A 21433-nucleotide genomic window follows, 5' to 3' on the forward strand; every position below is an offset into this window, starting at 1 on the left:
CTTGTTGAAGAAAGTCAATTAATTTAAATTCTATTTTTGATCTACACAAAAAGATGTAGATTTAATCAAAACACAGATTCTCATTTAAGAAATATGTATTAGAAATTATTTGCTTTATCCAATCAAATAGATAAATATTTAAACAATTTCTAATTTTTCTCTTTTTTAAAAATACAAGTTAAAAGAAATTGATTTAAACAAACAAAAGGATATGGATTGTTACGTGTTAGCTAGTGTTAGGCCGATGGACGATGCCATCGTCCATAGCCCATGCTGACAGACATCACAATGTTGAGCCAGTGGACGTGTGCCGAATTAATGATGAACACCTTCTATTAACAAGCAGAATCAGATTGAAATCAACTGAAGATATAAGACATTTAATCTCAAGATCTGATAAAACAACTCCACAAACTACAAAATTTTACCAGCTTCACTCATTACTAACTAGACTGACTTTATTTCTGTTATATGTCTACAGAAGCTCTTATGAGAATTAACAAAGGTTTAGATGATTTATTGAGATTCATTTCAAGTTACCATCTTTAAGGTCAGTGTTGACTTTATTGCATCAGTCGTTCTCTGGCTGCTGTAACTTGAGTGTTTGTAAAACACATTTGTTATGGCATAAATGTCAAGAGAATGTATGATCAGGTGCATGGTTAAATGTTGATGACAGTTATTTAGTGACCAGATTTATTGATGTTATTCAGAGTTTAACCTCTGATTAAATTAGTGATACGTTCTTAGCATTGTGCTATTCATTATAGTAGAACTGTGACTCTATGGCATGAGATCCAGCAGTGTTGTGGCAATCAGATAATATGAATCATGTTGACTCATATAGACATCAAGAATCAATGTATGAATCAATGGTGGTGGAAAAAAAAAAAAAAAAACACTTCATGCTGCAATGCATGCTGGGAGCCATGGATGAAGTTTGTACTAAGTGGGTACCCAGCATGCATTGCAGCATGAAGCTTTTTTTAAACTGTCACCATTGTTGTGATTCATACATTGATTCTTGATGTCTGTATGAGTCAGAATGATGCCGTAGACCAACACTTTTTTGTGCACAAACTGGTTTTAAATTTTTTTTCTATTTGTCACAACACTGCTAGATCACGTCATAAAATCACAGTTCTACTATAGTTAATAATGTATCACCCATTTAATCAGAAATTAAACTCTGAATAAGATCAATATATTGGGTCACTAACCATCACTTAACCATGTGCACCTGATCATACATTCTCTTGACATTTATGCCATAACAAATGTTCAGTTACAGCAGCCAGAGAACAACTGATGCATTAAATTAATCTCAATAAATCATCAACATCTAAACCTCTGTTAATTCTCATAAGAACTTCTGTAGACGTGTGACAGAAATAAAGTCAGTCTGGTTAGTAATAAGTGAAGCTGGTAATGCTGTTTGTGGAGTTGTTTAATCAGATCTTCAGAGACTTAGTGTCTTTTATCTTCAGTTCATCTAAGGCTGTGGCTGAAGAAAGTTGTAGTTGTGTTTCTCTTTCCTTCAGTGATTCTGCTTGTTAACAGCAGGTGTTTATCATTAAAGTGGCGTCGTCTATCGGCCTAATCCTCGCTAACACGTAACAATCCATATCCTTTTGTTTGTTTAAATCAAAATTTCTTTTAACTTGTATTTTTAAAAAAGAGAAAAATTAGAAATTGTTTAATTAAATCTATATCTATTTGATTGGATAAAGCAAGTAGTTTCTAATACATATTTCTTAAATGAGAATTTTTGTTTTGATTAAATCTATATCTTTTTGTTTAGATCAAACATAGAATTTAAATAATTGACTTTCTTCAACAAGAAAAATATACTTTGTGCCAGGTTTTATAAACTAGTTTTTATAGAAATATAAAATATTGTTTAGGGTAAGTTATTTATTTTTCATTGGCTCAAGTCATAAAATATAGATGTGAAACTTTTTTTTTTTTTTTTTGGATGAATTAAAGCATTTTTCAGCGTACATTTTTTAATTAGATGAATGAAAACATTTTTTCAGTGTATTTTTTTTTTAATTGGATGAAAGAAAAAAAATTCAATGTACAGCAAAATGAGGCATTCTCAGTTCCATGTTTTTTTGCTGTTTAAATTTCAGCTCAAATAGTTTGCTGATAGTTTGTAATGAAATCATAAAAATGTAACTTAATAATTTTCACTAACGGTCTCAAACCTTTGGACTCCACTTTAAAGTCTTTGATCGTCTCTTACCTGTATCTATTACCAGTGCCAACATATAGATGAAACAGCATCTGTAAAGCATGAGAAAAAGTCCAGAAACGTTTTTTTTCCCCATTGTTATAAAAACAACGCTATCCCTCCTGGCATCATACAGCAGAAGCAATCAGCTTTATTTATTTATTCATTCATTCGCTGACAGACAGGTGCAGTTCAATCAAATAAATGACACAGGATACGTTAAACTTTCTATACACGACAGAAGTGTGCACTGCATGCGCGGTCCCACTGCCTTGTGTCTCGTTTGCAGTTTCATTCAAACGTCTCGCGTCATGCACAGTCTTCATTACGTTTTTCCCCCCAGCTCAACAACGTTCAGTTTAAATTGAGAAAGTCTTACCGTCGGTACATGTTGTACTGATGTGAGGGTTTACTGTCAGATTCAGAAACAGCGCTCCGTTTGAAAATACACTGAGATTCAAATAATCGCGGCAATCTCCGCCTCTCATAGGAGGAGTCGACATGTGTTCTTAAACGGCTCCATACAAAAATGTGCACAGTTTTCTGTGATGGGTTTAAGGGTAGGGGGATAGAAAATACGGTTTGTACAGTAGACTATAAAAACCATTACGCCTATGGAATGTCCCCAAAATTCACAAAAACAAACGTGTGTGTGTGTGTGTGTGTGTGTGTGTGTGTGATGGCGCTCCACGTGGAATAAAGACGCCAGCACCATCAATCCCATACGACTTCTTTTTATTTGTGGTCTATTGAATATTACACTCAGTTTCTGAGGTTAGAATTGGCCAAAGGCAGCGCGTTTTCAATGAGCTAAAAGAAGTTAAAATGAATATGAAATGAAGGGTTAATTTCCGTCACCCATTAATTTGGCTACACATTATTTTATATAACCTACATCAGAACCTCATAGGCTGAACCAACCTTCATTACAGCTTTCATATAAATTGTTTCATTAAGAAATACTTAAGTAAATGTTATAAATAATTTTCAGTTCTCATTTCAGTGGCTATTCATTCGCAGTGTGCATGTGAGAAAGATTAGTGTGGCACATTATACAAGAAAACAACAGAAAACAGTTTTTAAATGAACTCCATAGATTATATCAACACATCAGGTTTCATGTAAAATATAAAAAATTATATTAATCTGTATCAGCTAGAAATTGTATATCAGTGCATCTATCTAAATAAAGTGCAGGATGAATCCAGATGAAACTATGAGAATTAGGTGGTGCAGAGTCCTTCCCAGCCTTGTTTCTATACTATGGCTTCTTATTTGAGCAGTTGTGCATTTTATGAATGATCTTTCTGTTAAGGCAAAACAACAAGAAAGAAAAACAAAAACACTATTAGGAGTAAAAACAAACTGTACACTTATAAAACTATTATACTTTGACCAAAATAAGTGCACAGATTACAGACACTAAAACTGAAGCCCAAAAGTAGAGTGAGGAATTTTTACAACATACCTTTGACCACCAGTTGAGTACTGTGATAAAGTCTCACAGCTGGAACAAAACAGAGATACGTTCCTCTATCGGAGAGCTGAAGATCGGTGAGTTTGAGAAAGATCTGGCCCTTCTTGAGCTCTTCAGATAAAACTTCAGCTCTGTTCTTGTACGCTGGGTCTTGTGTCATTACAGAAACTTGTCCTTGGCTAATATCATATACATTCCTGGTGTCGTTGTGTCTCCAGTGAACTGTCAGTTGTTTTTCTTCAAGTACAGTGCTTCTGTTGCTGCACAGCAAAACGACAGAGCCTCCTTCAACACCTTCAACTACCTGATGCAGAGAAGCTAGAAAACAACAATTTTTTTAGTTTTACATAAATGTAATCATTCACTATTAGACATTAGCATCCAAAAGCATGAAACAACACTGAAAATCTGGGATTTTTTCTCAAATATTTAATATTATTACAATTATTTATGAATTTGAAATAAGGTCTGAAAGCAAATGTAGCTAAAAAAAAAAAATTACATTGATCATATGACTCTTTATACAGTCATATAATTGAAATGAAAAATGATCTTAAATCATGCTGGAAATTGTAATGGCAAAAAAAAAAAAAAATGTAAGTCATAAAACTGCGAAGTAAAACGTTTCAGTGGTTTCAAACCTGTATCCTACTGTACAGTATCTATTCTTACCTGTATCTATTAACAGTACCAACAGATAGATGAACAGCATCTGAAAATCGAGAGAGAACATTTTAATAACAATTATGCTGATCAATGTCAACTCCTTAAACAAAATTCTGTTGCACATAAATAGCCTATAAGAGTCATTCTATCCCACGCTGCACTTTGACCATACACAGGCTATAGTGACTCGCACGCCTGAAAACCCTTCCAAATCTCACGAGTACATTGTTGTAGACTGAAAATTAATGATGATAGACTTTAGATAGATTTAACTCTACATCATGCAGTTTGAGAAAGCTGCCTTACCATCGGTACGTGTTACTCTCAGAATTAGCCGTCAAGGACAGCTTCATGCTGCATCTCTGGTTACAATTGTTTATTAAAAGGCGCTTTCTCTGTAAAGTTAAAGTCCACCGCCTCTTGTAGGAGGGGTGATTCATACAGGTGCAGGGATGAGGTCAAAGCCCCGCCTCCTGGTGGCTTCGAGTGGGGTCTTCAACATACGTGTAATTTTGAAGCAGTATGTTAATTTTTGAAAACACGTTATTAAAACCCTTTAACTGATTTGTCGACCTACTTTGAGTGAGAAAAAAAAATCAGTCAAAAGAAGGAGATAAGACAAAAATCTTCCATAGCTCTGTTGTCCCACCCCACTGTCTGCTTTTGTCATGGTGGGATGGGACTTTTCAGTTTTCAGGCACCAGATTGCACACTACAGTCGGTCACACGAAAGAATGAATTTGCTGATCAGTCATCGAATAATAATAGGGTCCAACATGGTATCAGTTAAGGAGGGAATCAAACCACAATGTTGTAGTTAGTAGGGCAGAGTCTAAACAATAGAAATATGGCAGTGAGTGTTACATACATACAAAGACACTTTACTATCCCATGAGGCCTTGGAAGAGGACTTGTAAATTGCATGGAAGCAACACAATTTACATTGCAATGCCAAAAATGGCAGATATAGCATTGCATTCATATAGAACAGGGGTGGGCCACTGCCCTGCAGAGTTTAGCGCCAACCCTAATCAAACACACCTGAACCAGCTAATCATTGCCTTCAGGATTACTAGAAAACTACAGGCAGGTGAGTTTTATCAGGGTTGAAGCTAAACTATGCAGGGCAGTGCCCACCCCTGATATAGAACATATACTATTTTTATATTAGTGGCAAACTAAATTCTTCTTCAAATGTAGTACTTTGACAGTGATTTTGCAAGTTTTTAGAGAAAACTGATGAAGAAGAAGACTATTATGGCAACAGCAATAGCGTCCATTTTTCAAATATTGGTAATTCATTTCACAATGTGTGAAATCAAGCAAGTGTAGCTAGTATTTGCATTCACACTCCTACATATGGTATGACTTGTTTCACACCGCAAGCTTCAGCAGAGCAGAAGAGAGTGCTTATAAAGTAACACATGTATAAAAGCACTGAAATGGTTGGTTGTACCTGTCAACCAAACCAAAAAATTAGAAAAACTCTGGTTTGAACATTCAGGAGCTCAAGTAAAATGACTAAAAAAAGAATTTATGGACGATAAATAGACTTAGGTATTTTACAAAACTTGCAGTATCCTGTTGTGAAAAATGCTTTAAATTGCCATATTATCTGAATTTATTGAAATGGTTATGAATTAAAATCACTGAAAATGGCCTGGATATTATATTGACCACCACAACACAATATGTAATGTATTATTTATTTCTAAACATTATTATTTATTTCTTTTTTCAATAACGCGCCTGTGATTGGTCACTCCGAACATCTGTGACACACTTTGACAGCTCCAGATCAGAGCGGCTGACAGCTCTATGGTTCGAATAAGTGATAAATGACACGGGTCGAGAAACTTTCTATGCACGACATTCGACAGAAGTGTGCACTGTCTTGTGTCTTGTTTATAGTTTTTGTCATCATTATGTTTGAGACAACATTAACTATCATTCTACCACCCCTTAATAAATTTTACTGTAGTAAAAGTGTAGTAACCATGGTTAATTTTCACGATTCCAATATATTGTTGTCTAAATGACACATTCACTCAATGTCCCAGACTTAAAAGCCCACTGAGACTGTTATTAAACTCAAAAACGAATAGTTTATATTGAGAAACTCTTACCGTCGGTGCATGTTATACTCAACTGATGTGAGGGTTACCGTCAGATTCAAAACGACTCCATACCTTACAGTAAAGCTCACTGTATTAAGTAGGATCAGGGCCGGCCCAAGCTATAGGGTCCTAAGCAGAATTTTATTTGGGGGTCCCTCGGTTAAAATAACTTTTTTTAAGATAAACAGTATCTTCTTATATAAAAAATAAATGTAAGTGTACAAAATGGACAATATCAAATGAAATACTTAATAAAATAAAATTAACAGTTCAGATGGACCTGTAGGAAGATAACAATAATAAATGTATTAACATTAAAAGAATAGTTCACCCAAAAATGAAAATTCTCTCATCATTTACTCACTCTCAAGTTGTTTTAAACCTGAATGAATTTCTTTCTTCTGCTGAACACAAAATAAGATATTTTGAAGAATGTGGGTTGCTGGTCACCAACTCTTTGGTTACCCACATTCTTCAAAATATCTTATTTTGTATTCAGCAGAAGAAATAATTTCATTCAGGTTTAAAAATGACACATTTTCATTCATTCATTCATTAATGAACACAAATCTTTGATTCATTATAGCTTTAAATAATGTTTTATGTTAAAAAAAAAAAAAAATTTTAATTGTACTATTCATTTGCATTGTGTAGTATAAAAAGATTAGAAGTGCAGCACATCATCTATTAACAAACACCACAAAAATGGGGCCCAATGGCCTGGTTTGCTTTGTTTTTCAATTTACAATAGAATGGGCAGAATCAAATAAAGTGCAGAATGAATCCAGATAAAAGTAGGATGTGCAGAGTCCTTCCCAGGCTTGTTCCACCATGGCTTTTTACATAATCTGCTCTGTATTCTTTTACTGGTCGTTCTGTGAAGGCATAAAAAAAAAAGAAAGAGTAAAATTAAACACTTAGAAAACTATTAGTTATTCTGTTGAGAGCAAAATATGTGTGCTGTCTATCATGCAAAAACATAATATTTTACAACATGTTTGACTATTTAAACCAACTCTGTTTAGATTGCATTCACATAGAAACATCAAATGTATAAAATCAGGAGTATTACATTACAACACACCTTTGACCACCAGTTGAGTACTGTGATAAAGTCTCAAATCCGGAACAAAACAGAGGAACGTTCCTCTATCGGAGAGCTTAAGATCGGTGAGTTTGAGAAAGATCTGGCCCTTCTTGAGCTCTTCAGATAAAACTTCAGCTCTGTTCTTGTACGCTGGGTCTTGTTCCTTTACAGAAACTTCTCCCTGGATAATATCATATACATTCCTGGTGTCGTTGTGTCTCCAGTGAACTGTCAGATGTTTTTCTTCAAGTACAGTGCTGCTTTTGCTGCACAGCAAAACGACAGAGCCTCCTTCAACGCCTTCAACCAACCTGTGCAGAGAGGCTAGAAAACAACAACTTTTTTTAGTTTTACATAAATGTAATCATTCACTATTATTATACAGTGGGGTCCAAAAGCATGAAACAACAGAAAATCAGGGATTTTTTTTTTTTTTCACAAATATTTAATATTACAATTATTTCTGAATTTCTAAGTCTGAAAGCAAATGTAGCTAAAAAAAAATATATATTGATCATGTGACTCTTTGTACAGTAATAATCTTCCATTGAAATGCAAAATGATCTTCTTAAATCATACTGGAATTGTTTTGCAAATAAATTGTAATGGCAAAAAAAAGTCATAAAACTGCAAAGTAACACATTTCAAACCTGTATCCTACTGTACAGTATCTATTCTTACCTGTATCTATTAACAGTACCAACAGATAGATGAAACAGCATCTGAAAATCGAGAGAGAACATTTTAATAGCAATTATGCTGATCAATGTCAACTCCTTAAAAAGTAATTCAAAATATTCTGCCATCATTACGACAACAAAAACAAATCAGCGATATCCTTTTAAACGTGCATTATTTGAAAATAAGTCCCGCCTACACTATGTTGGCTGTAACTTGATTGGCTGACTGGTCCAAGTCCTTTAACTGACAGTTATTTTGTTCAATAGAATGAATGAATGAATGACCGTCATGAATCTTTTTGCAGAATTTACGTCTTGTTTACAGTTCACATCGTGCACATGGTTTGTTTAGATTTTTTTTCCCCTCTGTCTGTCAATAAGTGTCAAACAGGCCATGAAACAGAATTTTGAATTATTTCATTCAAAAATGTCCCAATAAATTATTTTGCACATGTACATAAATATAAGAGTCATTCTATCCCACACTGCACATCAAACCATAGGCTAGGCCTATCTTGACTAACTGAAACATTAACTGAGACGTTCAATATCACACGCATGAAAACCCTTCCGAATCTCACCAGTACATTGTTGTAGACTGAAAATTAATGATTATAGATTTGAGACTTTTTTTAAAAGTAAGCCGTCTTACCGTCGGTACATGTTCCTCTCAGAATTAGCCGTCAACAACAGCATCATACTGCATCTCTGGTTACAAACTAAGTTTTTAAAAAAAGCGCCTTCCCTAAAGTGAAAGTAGCGCCGCCTCTCGTAGGAGGGCGATACAGGTCCAGGGATGAAGTCAAAGCCCCGCCCTTACCTCGAGTGGGGGTTTTCAGTCTGTGTAATTTTGAAGCAGTTATGTTAATTTTTGAAAACGTACGTTTTTAAAGTAAGTGATAAAGATCTATACTGCTATACAGCGTCTTTGATTACAAATGGGTTCTATATGCTTTTGAAGTGATGCTCTCATCCAGTGTAGGCCAAAGTCAGCCGCTAATCGACTGAACACCAGTGGGCGGGGCCTATGGTGTGCTGATGTATAACTATTCGTTGGTGTCTTGCTCTGGAGGAAGTCATATGCAAATGTATGTGTTCGTGTGACATCACAGATCCCAAAATATCAAAAAGGCATGATTTTTTCCCCCCAAACCAGTTCAGCGGAAATCCCACCCTGGAGCCGATTCTAAACATTTCCTTGGCCATGTAATTACAGTCAATTACAGTACAATTGCCTACACCCAACCCTGATCCCTCAACCTACCCGTCACTGTAACCTCAGCCAATGAAATTGGTTGCAGGGCAGGGATTTCCGCTGAACCGTTTGGGGGGAAAAATCACGCATCAAAAAGAGCTGTTTTTGGGGCTTGCTTTGTTTATAATGAGGGGGACGCTTTAATCCATGAACCTTGTATGATGTTTTAATAGTACAAAGACCTCTTACATGTCAAAAGATCAAGTCATATTTGATTTCTCATGTCATGACTCCTTTAAATATTTTTTATGTAACAAAAAAAAAAAAAAAAAAAATTAAAATGGGAAAAAAATATATGCAGAAAATGTAGGAAAAAATACTATTTTACTATTAATACTAAAAATACTAGTGTGATAACAGTTAAACGGTTTTAACATAATTAAAATATAACAATAATAAATAAAATAAACCATATTAACTGTTGTGTTTAGTTAATAGTTCCTTTCTCCTGACAAACAGGTGTAATGTATCAAAACATACATTTTATATAAGCTTTACAGAACTCTCAACTTTACTTTTGTCATTAATGCTGGGTACACACTACAAGATTTTTAAAATCTTATAACATTTTCAAAATGTGAGAGACCACAAACATGAGGACAAATAATCCTAGATTTAACCGTTTTGCTCCTATAGTGTGAGGTGTGCCGTAATGTGACAAAGACAGCACACCACACACAAAACAGAGTCTCTCAAGACTTTAGTATAAACATGGCAGACGATAGGCAGGAAGAAATTGCGATGATAGTGTCTGGAATGATTTTGACAGAAAATTCCAGTAGCCCCTCACTACAGAACACGAGATCCAGGGGGTGGAGACAGGTACGTTTAAGAATATGTAAAGTGGGAGGAGTTGGATCCAGATCTAGGGGTTGGAGATGGGTAGGTTTAGGGATATGTAAAGTGTGACGAGTTGGATCTGGATCCAACCTTGCCCCCTGGATCTCATGTTCTGCAGTAAGGACCATCTCGAAAATTCACAGAAAAAAAAGTAAAGGACATCTTCTGTCAGCTCGCTTCTGATTGGATAGTGTTTCGTTTAACTTGATAATCTCCAGAGCATGCGTGCCTTTGTCCTTGGGGTTCCCCCCACACATCAGGATTTCTGATCAGAAATCATGATCGGGGCGCCTCCGACGTTCTTCCGAGCAGATTCAGTCACTCCTAACACACCTCACACCACAGGAAAATCTGATAAGATAATCTGTAGAACCATCAAGATAATCGGGACATTACCTAGGATTGTTGGAAGGGGAGAAATCGGCCCGAAATCAGCCCGATTAACTTGTGGTGTGTACCCAGCATAAGGTATTTTGTCATTAGGGATGTTAAAAAAAAAAAAACTAGAAAAATGTTTCTTGTTTTAGTCAGTGGAATTCAAATGTGGATGATATTCCAGTGATTATATACTGGAAGGTCATCTGTTGTGATCAAGGTCAGGTTTGTCTCCTCTGGGTTGGGGTCTGCTCGCTATGCAGTGGAACCTGTGAGAAAATAAAGAAGCATAGAAAGTAAAAATAGGGAAAGTGTTTGAATGTTCCTGTCAATCTAAAAATTAAATTAGTCTTCCCATTACAGTGATTTTTAACTATTCACAATGAAATATGACGCTCTGACAGAAATACTGCATAATGTATCTCTGGGTTTAAAACAAAAAACAAAAAAAGATGCAAAGAACATAAAACTGTATTCCTTACTTTTATGATCTGTCTTTATTGAATATTAAAATATTACTTTGAAAGACTCAATCTACTCACATGAGAAACAAAGAATGTATGAATGGTCATCTGTCCCTCGCTGGTGATCTGTAGTTTATAATGTCCATAGTGTTTAGGTGTGATGTTAGAGATGGTGAGAGATCCGGTTTTGTGGTTCAGTTTCAAACTGTCTCTGAATTTTAAAATTTTTCTATTATATGGGTGTTCCTCATTATTTGCTTTATACAGTGTTGCTATGACAACAAATTTAGCACAACTGCATTCTTTGTAATTAGCAAACTTCCAGCATATCATCTCCTTTTGCTGTATTTCAGTGATCTCAGTGGGTAGTGTGACAGATTGTCCGTCCATCACTGGCACTGATGTGATTTTATCCTCCGTAACAAAAACACCTGGAGAACAAACAAAAACAGTTTTTTCAGATGGAGATCGAACCACCATCAGATAACATGACAGCTTTTAATGATTTTTTCTGTACAGAAAAAAATCTAGGGTCTCCAGATCATGCATATCAAATTTTGTTAACAGTAGTTTTTTCTGAAAATTTGAAATGGTGGACAAATGTCACAGAGGAACAGAGGAAGCGCTGTGCTGCTGTACAACATGATACAACAAGCCTGCAGTCTCTCTGTACCTCCTCATCGCTCTCTTTGTATGGGACTGTGGAAATGCCAGTCAGTTGTCAGTAAAGCTCATCATCGAAACCTGGATTTGCTCAGAGGACACAGCAACACCCTTCTCCCAAGCAAACTCCCACCAAACAGGTTTGATTATTTGTAATATCTGCAAAATACACCACTCTCCTCTCTGTGTGATAACTCCCGCACAAATTCGTGTTGTAGTTGTGGGTCCGTTTGTGGTCAAGCACTCCTAACTTTGACTGACTTGTTTAAAACAGCTCACCATCACTTCATTTACTTGTGGTTTTTGTTTCTCATTCATACACTGTTCATCATTTCAGCTTCATTCTGACTCTAAAGTTCCTCTATAGTAGGGTGGCCATATGTCCTCTTTTTCCCCAGACATGTCCTGGCCAGGATTTCTAAATCCTGCCCCTTTAATCATGAAAGTGCCCTTTTAGGTCGTATCGAGGTGCCCCCAGAATGCAATTTCCATGCAGAGTTCTGTGCACGCCACTGTTCCTGTTGACAGTCTTCATGCATTAAAATGTTGTCATATTTGCAGTGCTTTGACCGTTCTCTGTAGATCCCACCTTCTCGTAAGCCACGATTGGTCGATTATGTACACTCTATTGGTCAAATTACTTTTCAGTCATAACCTTCAGCAAGTATAAAAAAAACAAAGCCAAAACTGGAACATTTCTGGCCAGGACATTTCCGGGAAAAAGAGAACATATGGTCCTATCTGTAGACCTGGAAATGACACTCTGGACAGGAAAGAAATCCGTAAATGTTAAATTCCTTTACATGCATACTCATCTGCTGTGATAGATAAAACACCCGAAGATGAACAGCTTCTGATAGACATGAAATGAGACAGTTCTGTCAAAAATTCTGGACTAAATTAAAAAATTCTGGCCTGCAAGTCAATCTGAGTAAGACCCTAAAGCAGTCAGTGGTGACAAGATAGAATTAGTCTGCTAAGGATACACTTACTGCAGTGAAATACAGCCTTACTTTAGTAGGAAATACTTCTTAGCAAACTTTTAGTCATAATGGTGTCAACTTGTATTGCTCCTGGGTGCAAGAATTCAAAGAATAAAGTCTAGCGGAGTAAGTTAATTTCGGTTTCAGTGAAGGATCCAGCGTGTTGTAGGCAGCGACTTAATGCTGCAAGGTATCATAAATACGCAGAGAACTTTGTGACAGAAAAACCTCTATGTTTGTAGACAACATTTTAAACTGGATGACCATGAACGGCGTGTTTTAGGTCAAACGGAAGAGAAAAACTGTTGCCATAGTGTTCCTTTTTACGGTAACACTGTTTAAAGAGTAGACATACTATGGCACAATCTTCAGTGATAAACCTACCCTTAGTATAACTGTTCTGCAAAAATGCAAAAGTATAATCTGTAGTTTTTACGAAAGGATGTTTTGTGTCATCCAATGGACTTTTGCTGACAAATAAGAGCAAATTTCTCAGTCCAGGTAATACGAAGAACGAGTAAACTTTGTCGATTTACATATACTACCAGTGATGTAGCGGATAGACATGCATTGTGGACGGGCTCCGCGTGTTGGGGAGCCCACAATAACCACCCATGAAAGGTGCTCTTCTAACCCCTCTGACCCCTTCTAACCAACACTAAACACTTTTTTCTCTCATACAACAACCTCGCTATCCGCTATCGAAGCCCTGTTTATTTATTTCCAAGCAGCCTTCAGCACTATCAAACTCCATCCTGAACCTCACAGATGGAGCTCTCCAGGTGTAACAGAGGCCAGCTATAGTGAGAGCTGTGCAGGTAAACCTCACTCCCCTGATCTCAAGGCGCATTAGCGACTCACGTTAAAGGTTGTCATGTTTAGCCTCCCTGTTAGCGCACCTGCCTCCCACATCAGAGACCCGGGTTCGAGGCCCACACAGAGCGGGGCAAGTAGGACCCATAGGGGTTACATTGGTGCCGTGACCCGGATGGGATTGAGGTTTAGGGGGTGAGTGTAACGGTGGCCAGCTAGTGTGAGCTGTGCAGGTAAACCTCACTCCCCTGATCTCAAGAGACACGCTAGAGTCTTTAGCCTCCTTGTTAGCGCACCCGCCTCCCACACAGAGCGGGGAAAGTAGGACCCATAGGGGTTACACTGGTGCCGTGACCCGGATGGGATTGAGGTTTAGGGGGTGAGTGTAACGGTGGCCAGCTAGTGTGAGCCGTGCAGGTAAACCTCACTCCCCTGATCTCAAGAGACACGCTAGAGTCTTTAGACTCCTTATTAGCGTGTCTGCCTCCCATGCCAGAGACCCAGGTTCGAGGCCTGCACAAAGCGGGGCAAGTAGGACCCGGACGACTTACATTCCAGCCTTCTTCTCTAGATTGTACTTTTCTGAGCAACTGGACAGTTGTGCAATGCAGCATTTCTCATGTTACTCCCTACTTAGGGTAAACTGTTTAGGTTGCTTTGGATAAAAGCATCAACAAAAATGAATAAATGTAGATCTAAATGTTCTTTGTAATAGTGTTTGTTGTCTGAAAAGTACACACAGTTATATAGTAACTTACTATTTTGTAAATTTCTCTTCTTATTAGATGTGTCCCCATCTGGTGAAAACAAACACAAATGTTAATCTGTTGTAAATGAAACACACAAACACAGGCACACAGAGCTTCAGTATGCACATCAGCATATTTGAATGATTTCTGAAGGATCATGTGACACTGAAGACTGGATATGCTGGATATAAGAGCCAGGACATTTAATATATTTACACAGTAATTGCTCATTCTTAAAAAAAATTTGCGAGAGTGTGTGTTGAGGTAATGGATTTGGAGTTCCCATGTGCTTTTCCTACAACCTATCCTTTCCCTCTCAGTCACACCCTTCACCTGAGTACAATCCATAAACCTGCTCCTCCGGTTATTTGTTCAACCTCACCTTATAATACTCTGGTATATACCCAGGTAACAGGGAACATTTTCAGAACTTTAGCTAACGTTCTGGCAAGGTTCTCTCAACATTCAGAAATAATTACTGGCATCAAGGTTCAGAGAACATTCAAAAGTAACATTCCTATACTGCAAAATTATAAAATAGAATGTTCCCTTAATGTTTTCTCTAATCTTCGCACAACCAGGAGAAAACGGGATGTTTTAAACATTCAGAGATCATTAAAAAAAATAAATAAATAAAATAAATTATTTTGTTAGCTGGGATATACCCTGACAGTTTCTATTTTATGCTGTTTCTGAGCTAATCGGCTTCACGACAACATGACCAATATGCTGAACAAAGACAAGATCTTCACAAAAAACTTTGTCTCTCTTAATATAGTTTCTTTAAGATGTTTAGTGCCTCAGTGGACAGAATAAAGCCACATCTTAAACTCAAGAGTCAGTACACATATTAAATTGTATCTCACCATTGGTTAGCTGAATATGTTCTTCATCAGGTTGATCTGTATAAAAATAATCACTTAATTTAAAGAATGAAGTCAAAGTAAATTCAAACTCTCTTACAAAACTATATTCTGCACAATAAAGCTTGTATGTTTCTTTTGTGAAATCAGCTCTAGGTAACACATACCCACTTGATCTGCTTGTTTCGACATCTTGTGCTGATGGTAATAGTAAAAACCACACAATCCTGCAGCCACAGCCAGAGCACAAACACAAACCAGCGCTATTTCACCTGCAGACAAACCTGTTGCTATAATGGAAGGAGAGAATCCTCGTCAGTAATGGAACTGCTAAAACTTGCTATTGACTTACCTGAATATGACCAAAATAGATTGATTAGCTCAGTGAAAATTCAGCGCTGCCGTACCTGAACATGTGTGACAGAGTTGAGTGATGTCCAGATGTTGAGTCTGGTTGCTGATGGGATTGTTCAGCACACAGCTGTAGGTGTTTTTATCCTGATATTCCACCTCCAGAGGTAGAGAGAGACTGATGCTGAGATCAGACGCACTGATGCTGGACAATAAACTGTTTCCTTTGTACCAGGAGAGAGTCACATGACTCACATTCACAGCTGAACACAACAATGAACATGATGATGATGATGACGATAAAGGGCAGTTTGTGTTGATGACAGGAACAGGAAGACGAGCTGGAAAAACATGTGAGAATTAAGTCTGTAATGAATCAATACAGCAATGCAAAGAAATCAAACCTAATGCATCTACAGAATGACTCACCAGAAACAATAATCCTGAATTTCTTGGGCGGGACCTCTTTTCCACCAATAAGCTGGAGTTTATAGAGTCCAGCAAGTTCAGTTCTGATGTCTGTGATGGTCAGAGATCCAGTCTTGTCCAGATGCAGTCTGTCTCTGAATCTCCCATCAAGAACATTATCATATAACGAGAACTTATTGACCGATCTGTTGATCTGAGCTATACGAGTGCTGTCAGGTCCAAACGTCCACAGTATCAGATCAGCTTTCTGTATTTCAGTAACATCACTGTATAAAGTGACAGAATCTCCCTCCATCACTGACACTGACTGTATTTCATCTGTAACACCAAACACACCTGAAGAACAGAGACAGTTTTAGAGATTTAAGTCGAACAAATCCAAGTGAAATCACAGAGTCTTAATTTAATATTGTCATAATTTATGGTGCTTTCATCGCTGCTTTCTTCTCTATTCACCCTTACTGCATGGAAACGAGCAGTGTGTGGATATTCAATAGTCAAATGTCTTATTTTCTGTCCCACAGAAGAAATAAAGTTATATGGGTTTAGTATGACATGAGGGTGAGTAAAAAGTTTTCTGTTTTAGCTTCATGCATGCCAATAATTTCTACTTCTAATCCTATTCAAATCTTCAAGTCATGGCCACATTTCAAGTCCTATTTTGTGAATACAGGAACAACAAAATGAAAGGTGGTCATGAGAATAAGGGAGTTCACAGGTAAGATCACGTTACTTAGTATTAATTTAAGTTAATGCAGTAATGAGCGCCACAAAACAAATTTTAATTCTGAAATTTAAAGTATGTTAGCCTACTAAAAGAGTATAAATGAGAGAGAGAGAGACCAATATTAAATCATTTTAGATATTTCATAAAAAGTGTAATGTGAAAGTAAAATTCTCAAAAACGTTTAAGCTACTCACCATCCACGAGTAACGGAAGGAAAAATAAAACAAACATCTCCATATTTCTGTACATTTAAGTAGTTAAACGATGAGTAAAAGATGAGTAAAAGATGTCCATTGTAAACTGGATCTTCCGTGGAGTCTCAAAGCGTTCGATCGGTTCGTCCAATCAGAACCGTTTCTAAAAGAGCTAAACCGCATATAGTGACAGCGACGATAATAAACATTATTTCACTTTTACAGATGATTTTATCATATTTAACCAATTTCAAATCAATAGGTAGCGTTTATACGAGTAAAACGCTAACAAAGTTCTTAATTTCAATGTTATGAAAACAGATTCGATCCAGAAAACAAATCCGATCAAGATAAGGAAGTGAGTTCTTTGGAAGTTCGCAATATGGGATCTGTCGAAGGACAACAGTAGATACGCAGCTCGAGCGCCGGAAAAATCTCACACTGATTGTTCAGCACACGCCACTAAAAATCAAACGTTTTAACAAAATGAATGGGTGTGTAAGAAAGTGTGTAGGCGCCATCAATAGGTCAAAGTTCAAGGGCAAACTTTGTGAAATTTCTAATACACTGGGGGGGAAAAATGTAATCATTTTTTAACAGAATTAAAGTGAAAATCCCGTTTTTTTTTTTCTTTGAGGTAAAAAGTATTACACTTACAAAGACAGTTATTAAGATATGACAGGATAAAAAGGATACCAGAAGTTTTAGCATTCTATGCATATGCATTCACAGTTTACTTGACATGACAAGTTTTTTATTATTAAAAAAGCTGCATAAAAAAAAAATCATATTTTGTGGTAAATGAGGCTGAAATTGAACTTTCAGACCAAAATTGCAGTCTCTTAATTCGCATTATACAACTGAAACAGCAAAACTGTAGATTGTCCACTAGAGGGCAGGAAACGTTCAAACATCACTGATTCGTTCATTAACACTGAACTAAGTATTAAAGGTAGGGTCAGCAATTTGTTTTATAAACACTTTTGTTATACTGGTTGAAACTCTCATCACATCCTAATAGCAATCAATAATAGAAGTGATCTAAATATTTAAACATGTACAAGTAGAAGTAGACCAAAGTCTCGGGACCTCCTTTATTTTTCAACAATTTAGGTGCCATTTTTGTTAGAAATATATGAATATATTTCTATTAGAAATGCAAGAGCAATTATTTATGAAATTAGATTAAACTGGACACGACGCAAGATAATGCTACCACTTATCTCAACGCCATAACCAGAAGTTTTGTTCCATATTATTAAGAGTCACAGTTCTCATGCAATATGGGGAGAAAGAAAGATCTTTCTGAAGATGAAAAGCATGAACATGTCTTGCAAAAGGTATGAAAACAACCAATAACTCGGTACACTCAACTGTTTGAAATCGGCAAACTTCCACCATATCGGCTCGATTCACTGTTTCAATAACGTCGGTGTGTAGCATGACAGATTGTCCTTCTATCACTGATACTCACGTAATTTTATCTTTCTTCACAAACACATCTGGATGTTAAACTTGTGTAGTGCTAGTTATGGTTTCATCCATATATTTTGTGGCAATTTTGGGACATTGCTTAAAAAAAACTGGATGGAAATGGCAAGATGCGGATAGAAGACATATGAGGCTGATCAGTTTTTAATCAATAAGAATACAAACGAATTAACTACAATTGAAATACATTTAACAAATAAATTCCTTGATGTGCAACACAAAAAACTCACATGCCTCAACAGAGGATGTGATTGGATAGCGGCTTATAACTGTTGTAGTTTGGACTTCATAGGCCAAACTCAAGTCCTAAAATTCTTTTGATAAGTTTTTGCATATCAAATTTCATTCCATGTGAACCGACTGCCTAGGAGGAGATAAAGAAATAGGTCTTTGATTAAAAATTCAAATGGTCGAAAAATGTCACAGACAGAGGAAGCGATTCTTGTGATTCTAAACATTACTCCTATTCAGAATGCATGAGAAAACAGTCCAACAATCCTGCAGTCTCTGCCTATATGGGACTCTCAAAACTCCAGAAAAGCCGTCTTACCGTCGGTAAATGTTGTAACCCATATGTGAGGGTTTTACTCAACAAAATCAAGCAGCTGCTTCTTATCATTCGAAATTCATGCCCGGGCAGATCCAAGTAGACTGCCCGTATGTAACTTCTTCTTTCCATTATGTTATGTGCACATCGTGGACACACTTAGACAAAACAAGAAGTAGACCTTGGACACACTGATACACATGAAATCAAGACGTGCATATATACATTTACTCACGCACATCTCATACTTGTTACTATATTTCTTAAGGTGAGACAGGGGACAGGGTAAAAAAAATAACTAACAGTTATAAAATAACACCATACTTCCCCAGTGGATTGATTACAATAAGAACTGCAAAAATTTTTGCATTACAAGTTTTCTCAAATGTTATGTTTAAATATGCAAATGATGCATTATTTACTTAAAAATGCACATTTCTAGTAAAAAAATCTCAACATTGGATGAAGTCAGGTGCATATGCATTTTGAACATATTAGGGTCACAGGTTTTTACAGAGGGGATTTTGAGTATCGCTTTTTATCACTTTTTATCACTCCATAATTCAGAAAATCACAGTTTTTCTTTGAAATAAAATGTTGTATATAATCTGGCAAATTAAATATGAACAAATCCTTCTGTGAAAACCTTCAGAATATAGATAGGAATAAAACTGTAAAGTTTGTTGTGTGTAAGTGCTTCTGATATATGGCTGTGTATAGGAGAAAAAACTCATTTTGAGAAAACAGCCTTTAAAAATATGTATTTTAAGTGCCAAAAAATAAATGAAAACAAAGGTGGATTTTGGATGTTTTCTTACCACTGGTCTGAAACAACAACAACAACAACACTTTACTAAAAGCCCAAAATCTCAAAATTGAAAAAACAGCATTTTAGCCTGTATGCCTCGCCTTCATATGCCAAATATGGTGAGGTTTGACATCTGAGTACTACGATTGGAAGCCCAGGACATCCTGGATGTTATTTCCTGATCATGCGTGTATAAATATGACCCATCTTCATGAATAAACTTGAGAATGTTATAGTATTACACTGCCTCTGTGTCTGCCTGATCAATCTCCCGAGATCTCGAGCTGCTGCTGCCACACATCACAGGAGCATTGAGGCTTTCAATAGTCTACCTAAAAATTAATCTAACAGTAGCCATTTCAGCCGATCTGTGAACGTGAGTGAATATCATCAGGCCAAACATTCAAGGGTATGTAAACTTATGCATTTATGATGTTATTTCAGCATGTCCTTTTACTGCTGCCTCTTACTCTTCACTTCATTCTCCTCCAGACAGAAAGAATGGAACATCTACACACCTTTCTCATTTTGCTCTTCCTCTTCTGTTCACCGTGGCTAAGTGCTGGAACAACCTTCTTGACCCATCTTGGAACACCATGTATAGAAGACTGCAAGCTAGACGGTGGTGAGTACAAGTGCAAGACTATTGATGGAGATGGAAGGAGCCAAACTTTGTACTGTTCACCTCAGGAAAACATGGACTACTGGGGTAGGCAGTGCGGAGCTGACAGTATGTGTGGAGAGCATGGAGAAGACTACTACTGGTGCAGAATTAATGTCTTTACTTGGGGATACTGTGGGCTGGTGAAGGACGACAAGAAGATCATTGAATCTGGAGAAGTCAGTCACATCACCTCTCAACATCGCAACAAGAGACAGACGGAGTTTTACTCTGTGCGTGACCAGAATAACCGTATAATAACCTTTTTTGAGGAGCCAGCTAACATCTTAAACGGCAGACAGTGGAGAAACGATGCGGAAAACTTAATCAATCGATGGAACAATGGATACCTGAGGAATCGGGCAACATCTAATCTGATCAGATCTGACGATCTACGTATTGACTTGCAGGGCACCTTCCCACGCAACAATCGGCTCTACTACAACCTGCAGATCCAGAGAAATGTGAGACGGTCGTCTCGTGAAAGCACCACTATTTCTCAGATCATTGTGGCTGATGGAGTTTCAGAAGACCACATCCGCAGAGCCTTCCGGGAGAGCTTAAATCGCAGAGCTCGGGTTCGTGTTGAAGTTAGGGTTGCAAAATAGTTAGAGCTATTCATAATAAGAAAACAGTAATTTAAACAATAACGATCACACTTTCTTAACAAGTAAAAAAATACAAGTAAGCTTATATATTACAGTAGTATATTACTGTAGCCTACATTACAACTATTGTTTAAAATGAATCTCTTGCCATTCTGTTATGCTTTGATTCTTCTTTTACTCCTCTCTCAATAAATGACTGATTTCATGCAAACTAAGCAACAAATATGTTTTCTGTGAATCATAACTAGGTTTTGCACATCAGATAATTTAACTCTTTCCCTGCCAGCATTTTTGTTTTTAAAGTTGCCAGCCACTGCCAATGTTTTTGTTAATTTTCACAAAAATTTCATGC

At 36.8% G+C, this 21433-nt stretch overlaps 2 protein-coding genes and 2 long non-coding RNA genes across 10 annotated transcripts in view; 1 reads left to right on the top strand and 3 right to left on the bottom strand.

Moving 5' to 3' along the window:
- The window catches only part of LOC127520458 (SLAM family member 5-like), a 162261-nt gene that overhangs the window by 122204 nt on the left and 18624 nt on the right, over positions 1 to 21433 (bottom strand). For 3 of the 7 annotated variants that reach the window (XM_051908561.1, XM_051908564.1, XM_051908563.1), the window contains 5 exons: positions 15433 to 15555; positions 15269 to 15304; positions 14412 to 14450; positions 11273 to 11625; positions 10731 to 10999 (listed from right to left, as the gene is read on the bottom strand). In XM_051908561.1, the coding sequence (XP_051764521.1) occupies positions 10952 to 10999; positions 11273 to 11625; positions 14412 to 14450; positions 15269 to 15304; positions 15433 to 15555 (599 nt within the window). In that variant the 3' untranslated portion in view covers positions 10731 to 10951. Of the gene's footprint in view, positions 1 to 10730; positions 11000 to 11272; positions 11626 to 14411; positions 14451 to 15268; positions 15305 to 15432; positions 15556 to 15672; positions 15958 to 16045; positions 16382 to 16966; positions 17504 to 21433 lie in introns of those variants that run through there. The other 4 variants (XM_051908559.1, XM_051908560.1, XM_051908562.1 and 1 more) reach the window with 4 other exon arrangements.
- Positions 2619 to 4815, bottom strand: LOC127520472 (uncharacterized). Its single transcript, XR_007932132.1, has 4 exons — positions 4683 to 4815; positions 4383 to 4422; positions 3702 to 4028; positions 2619 to 3540 (listed from the first exon to the last, which is right to left on the bottom strand). It is a non-coding gene; the product is annotated as an uncharacterized LOC127520472 (long non-coding RNA).
- On the bottom strand, positions 6136 to 9244 carry zgc:194627 (uncharacterized protein LOC799208 homolog). Its single transcript, XM_051908589.1, has 4 exons — positions 8913 to 9244; positions 8262 to 8302; positions 7578 to 7904; positions 6136 to 7368 (listed from the first exon to the last, which is right to left on the bottom strand). Exons 1-4 carry the CDS (start codon positions 8957 to 8959, stop codon positions 7256 to 7258), a joined length of 528 nt encoding a protein of 175 aa, XP_051764549.1. The 5' UTR covers positions 8960 to 9244; the 3' UTR covers positions 6136 to 7255.
- Positions 18007 to 21304, top strand: LOC127520471 (uncharacterized). The gene is made up of 2 exons (XR_007932131.1): positions 18007 to 20221; positions 20305 to 21304. It is a non-coding gene; the product is annotated as an uncharacterized LOC127520471 (long non-coding RNA).

Source organism: Ctenopharyngodon idella, chromosome 10 (assembly GCF_019924925.1).
Source record: "Ctenopharyngodon idella isolate HZGC_01 chromosome 10, HZGC01, whole genome shotgun sequence".
NCBI classification, from domain to species: domain Eukaryota; kingdom Metazoa; phylum Chordata; class Actinopteri; order Cypriniformes; family Xenocyprididae; genus Ctenopharyngodon; species Ctenopharyngodon idella.

What these genes read in the sequence shown, in the direction of transcription:
- zgc:194627 (XM_051908589.1), bottom strand. Translation starts at nt 8,959, where the DNA reads ATGATGCTGTTGTTGACGGCTAATTCTGAGAGGAACATGTACCGACG. An exon ending in GGTACTGTTAATAGATACAG is followed by an intron (nt 7,905 to 8,261) that starts GTAAGAATAGAT and finishes GTTGTTTTCTAG; the next exon opens with CCTCTCTGCACAGGTTGGTT. An exon ending in TACTCAACTGGTGGTCAAAG is followed by an intron (nt 7,369 to 7,577) that starts GTGTGTTGTAAT and finishes ATGCCTTCACAG; the next exon opens with AACGACCAGTAAAAGAATAC.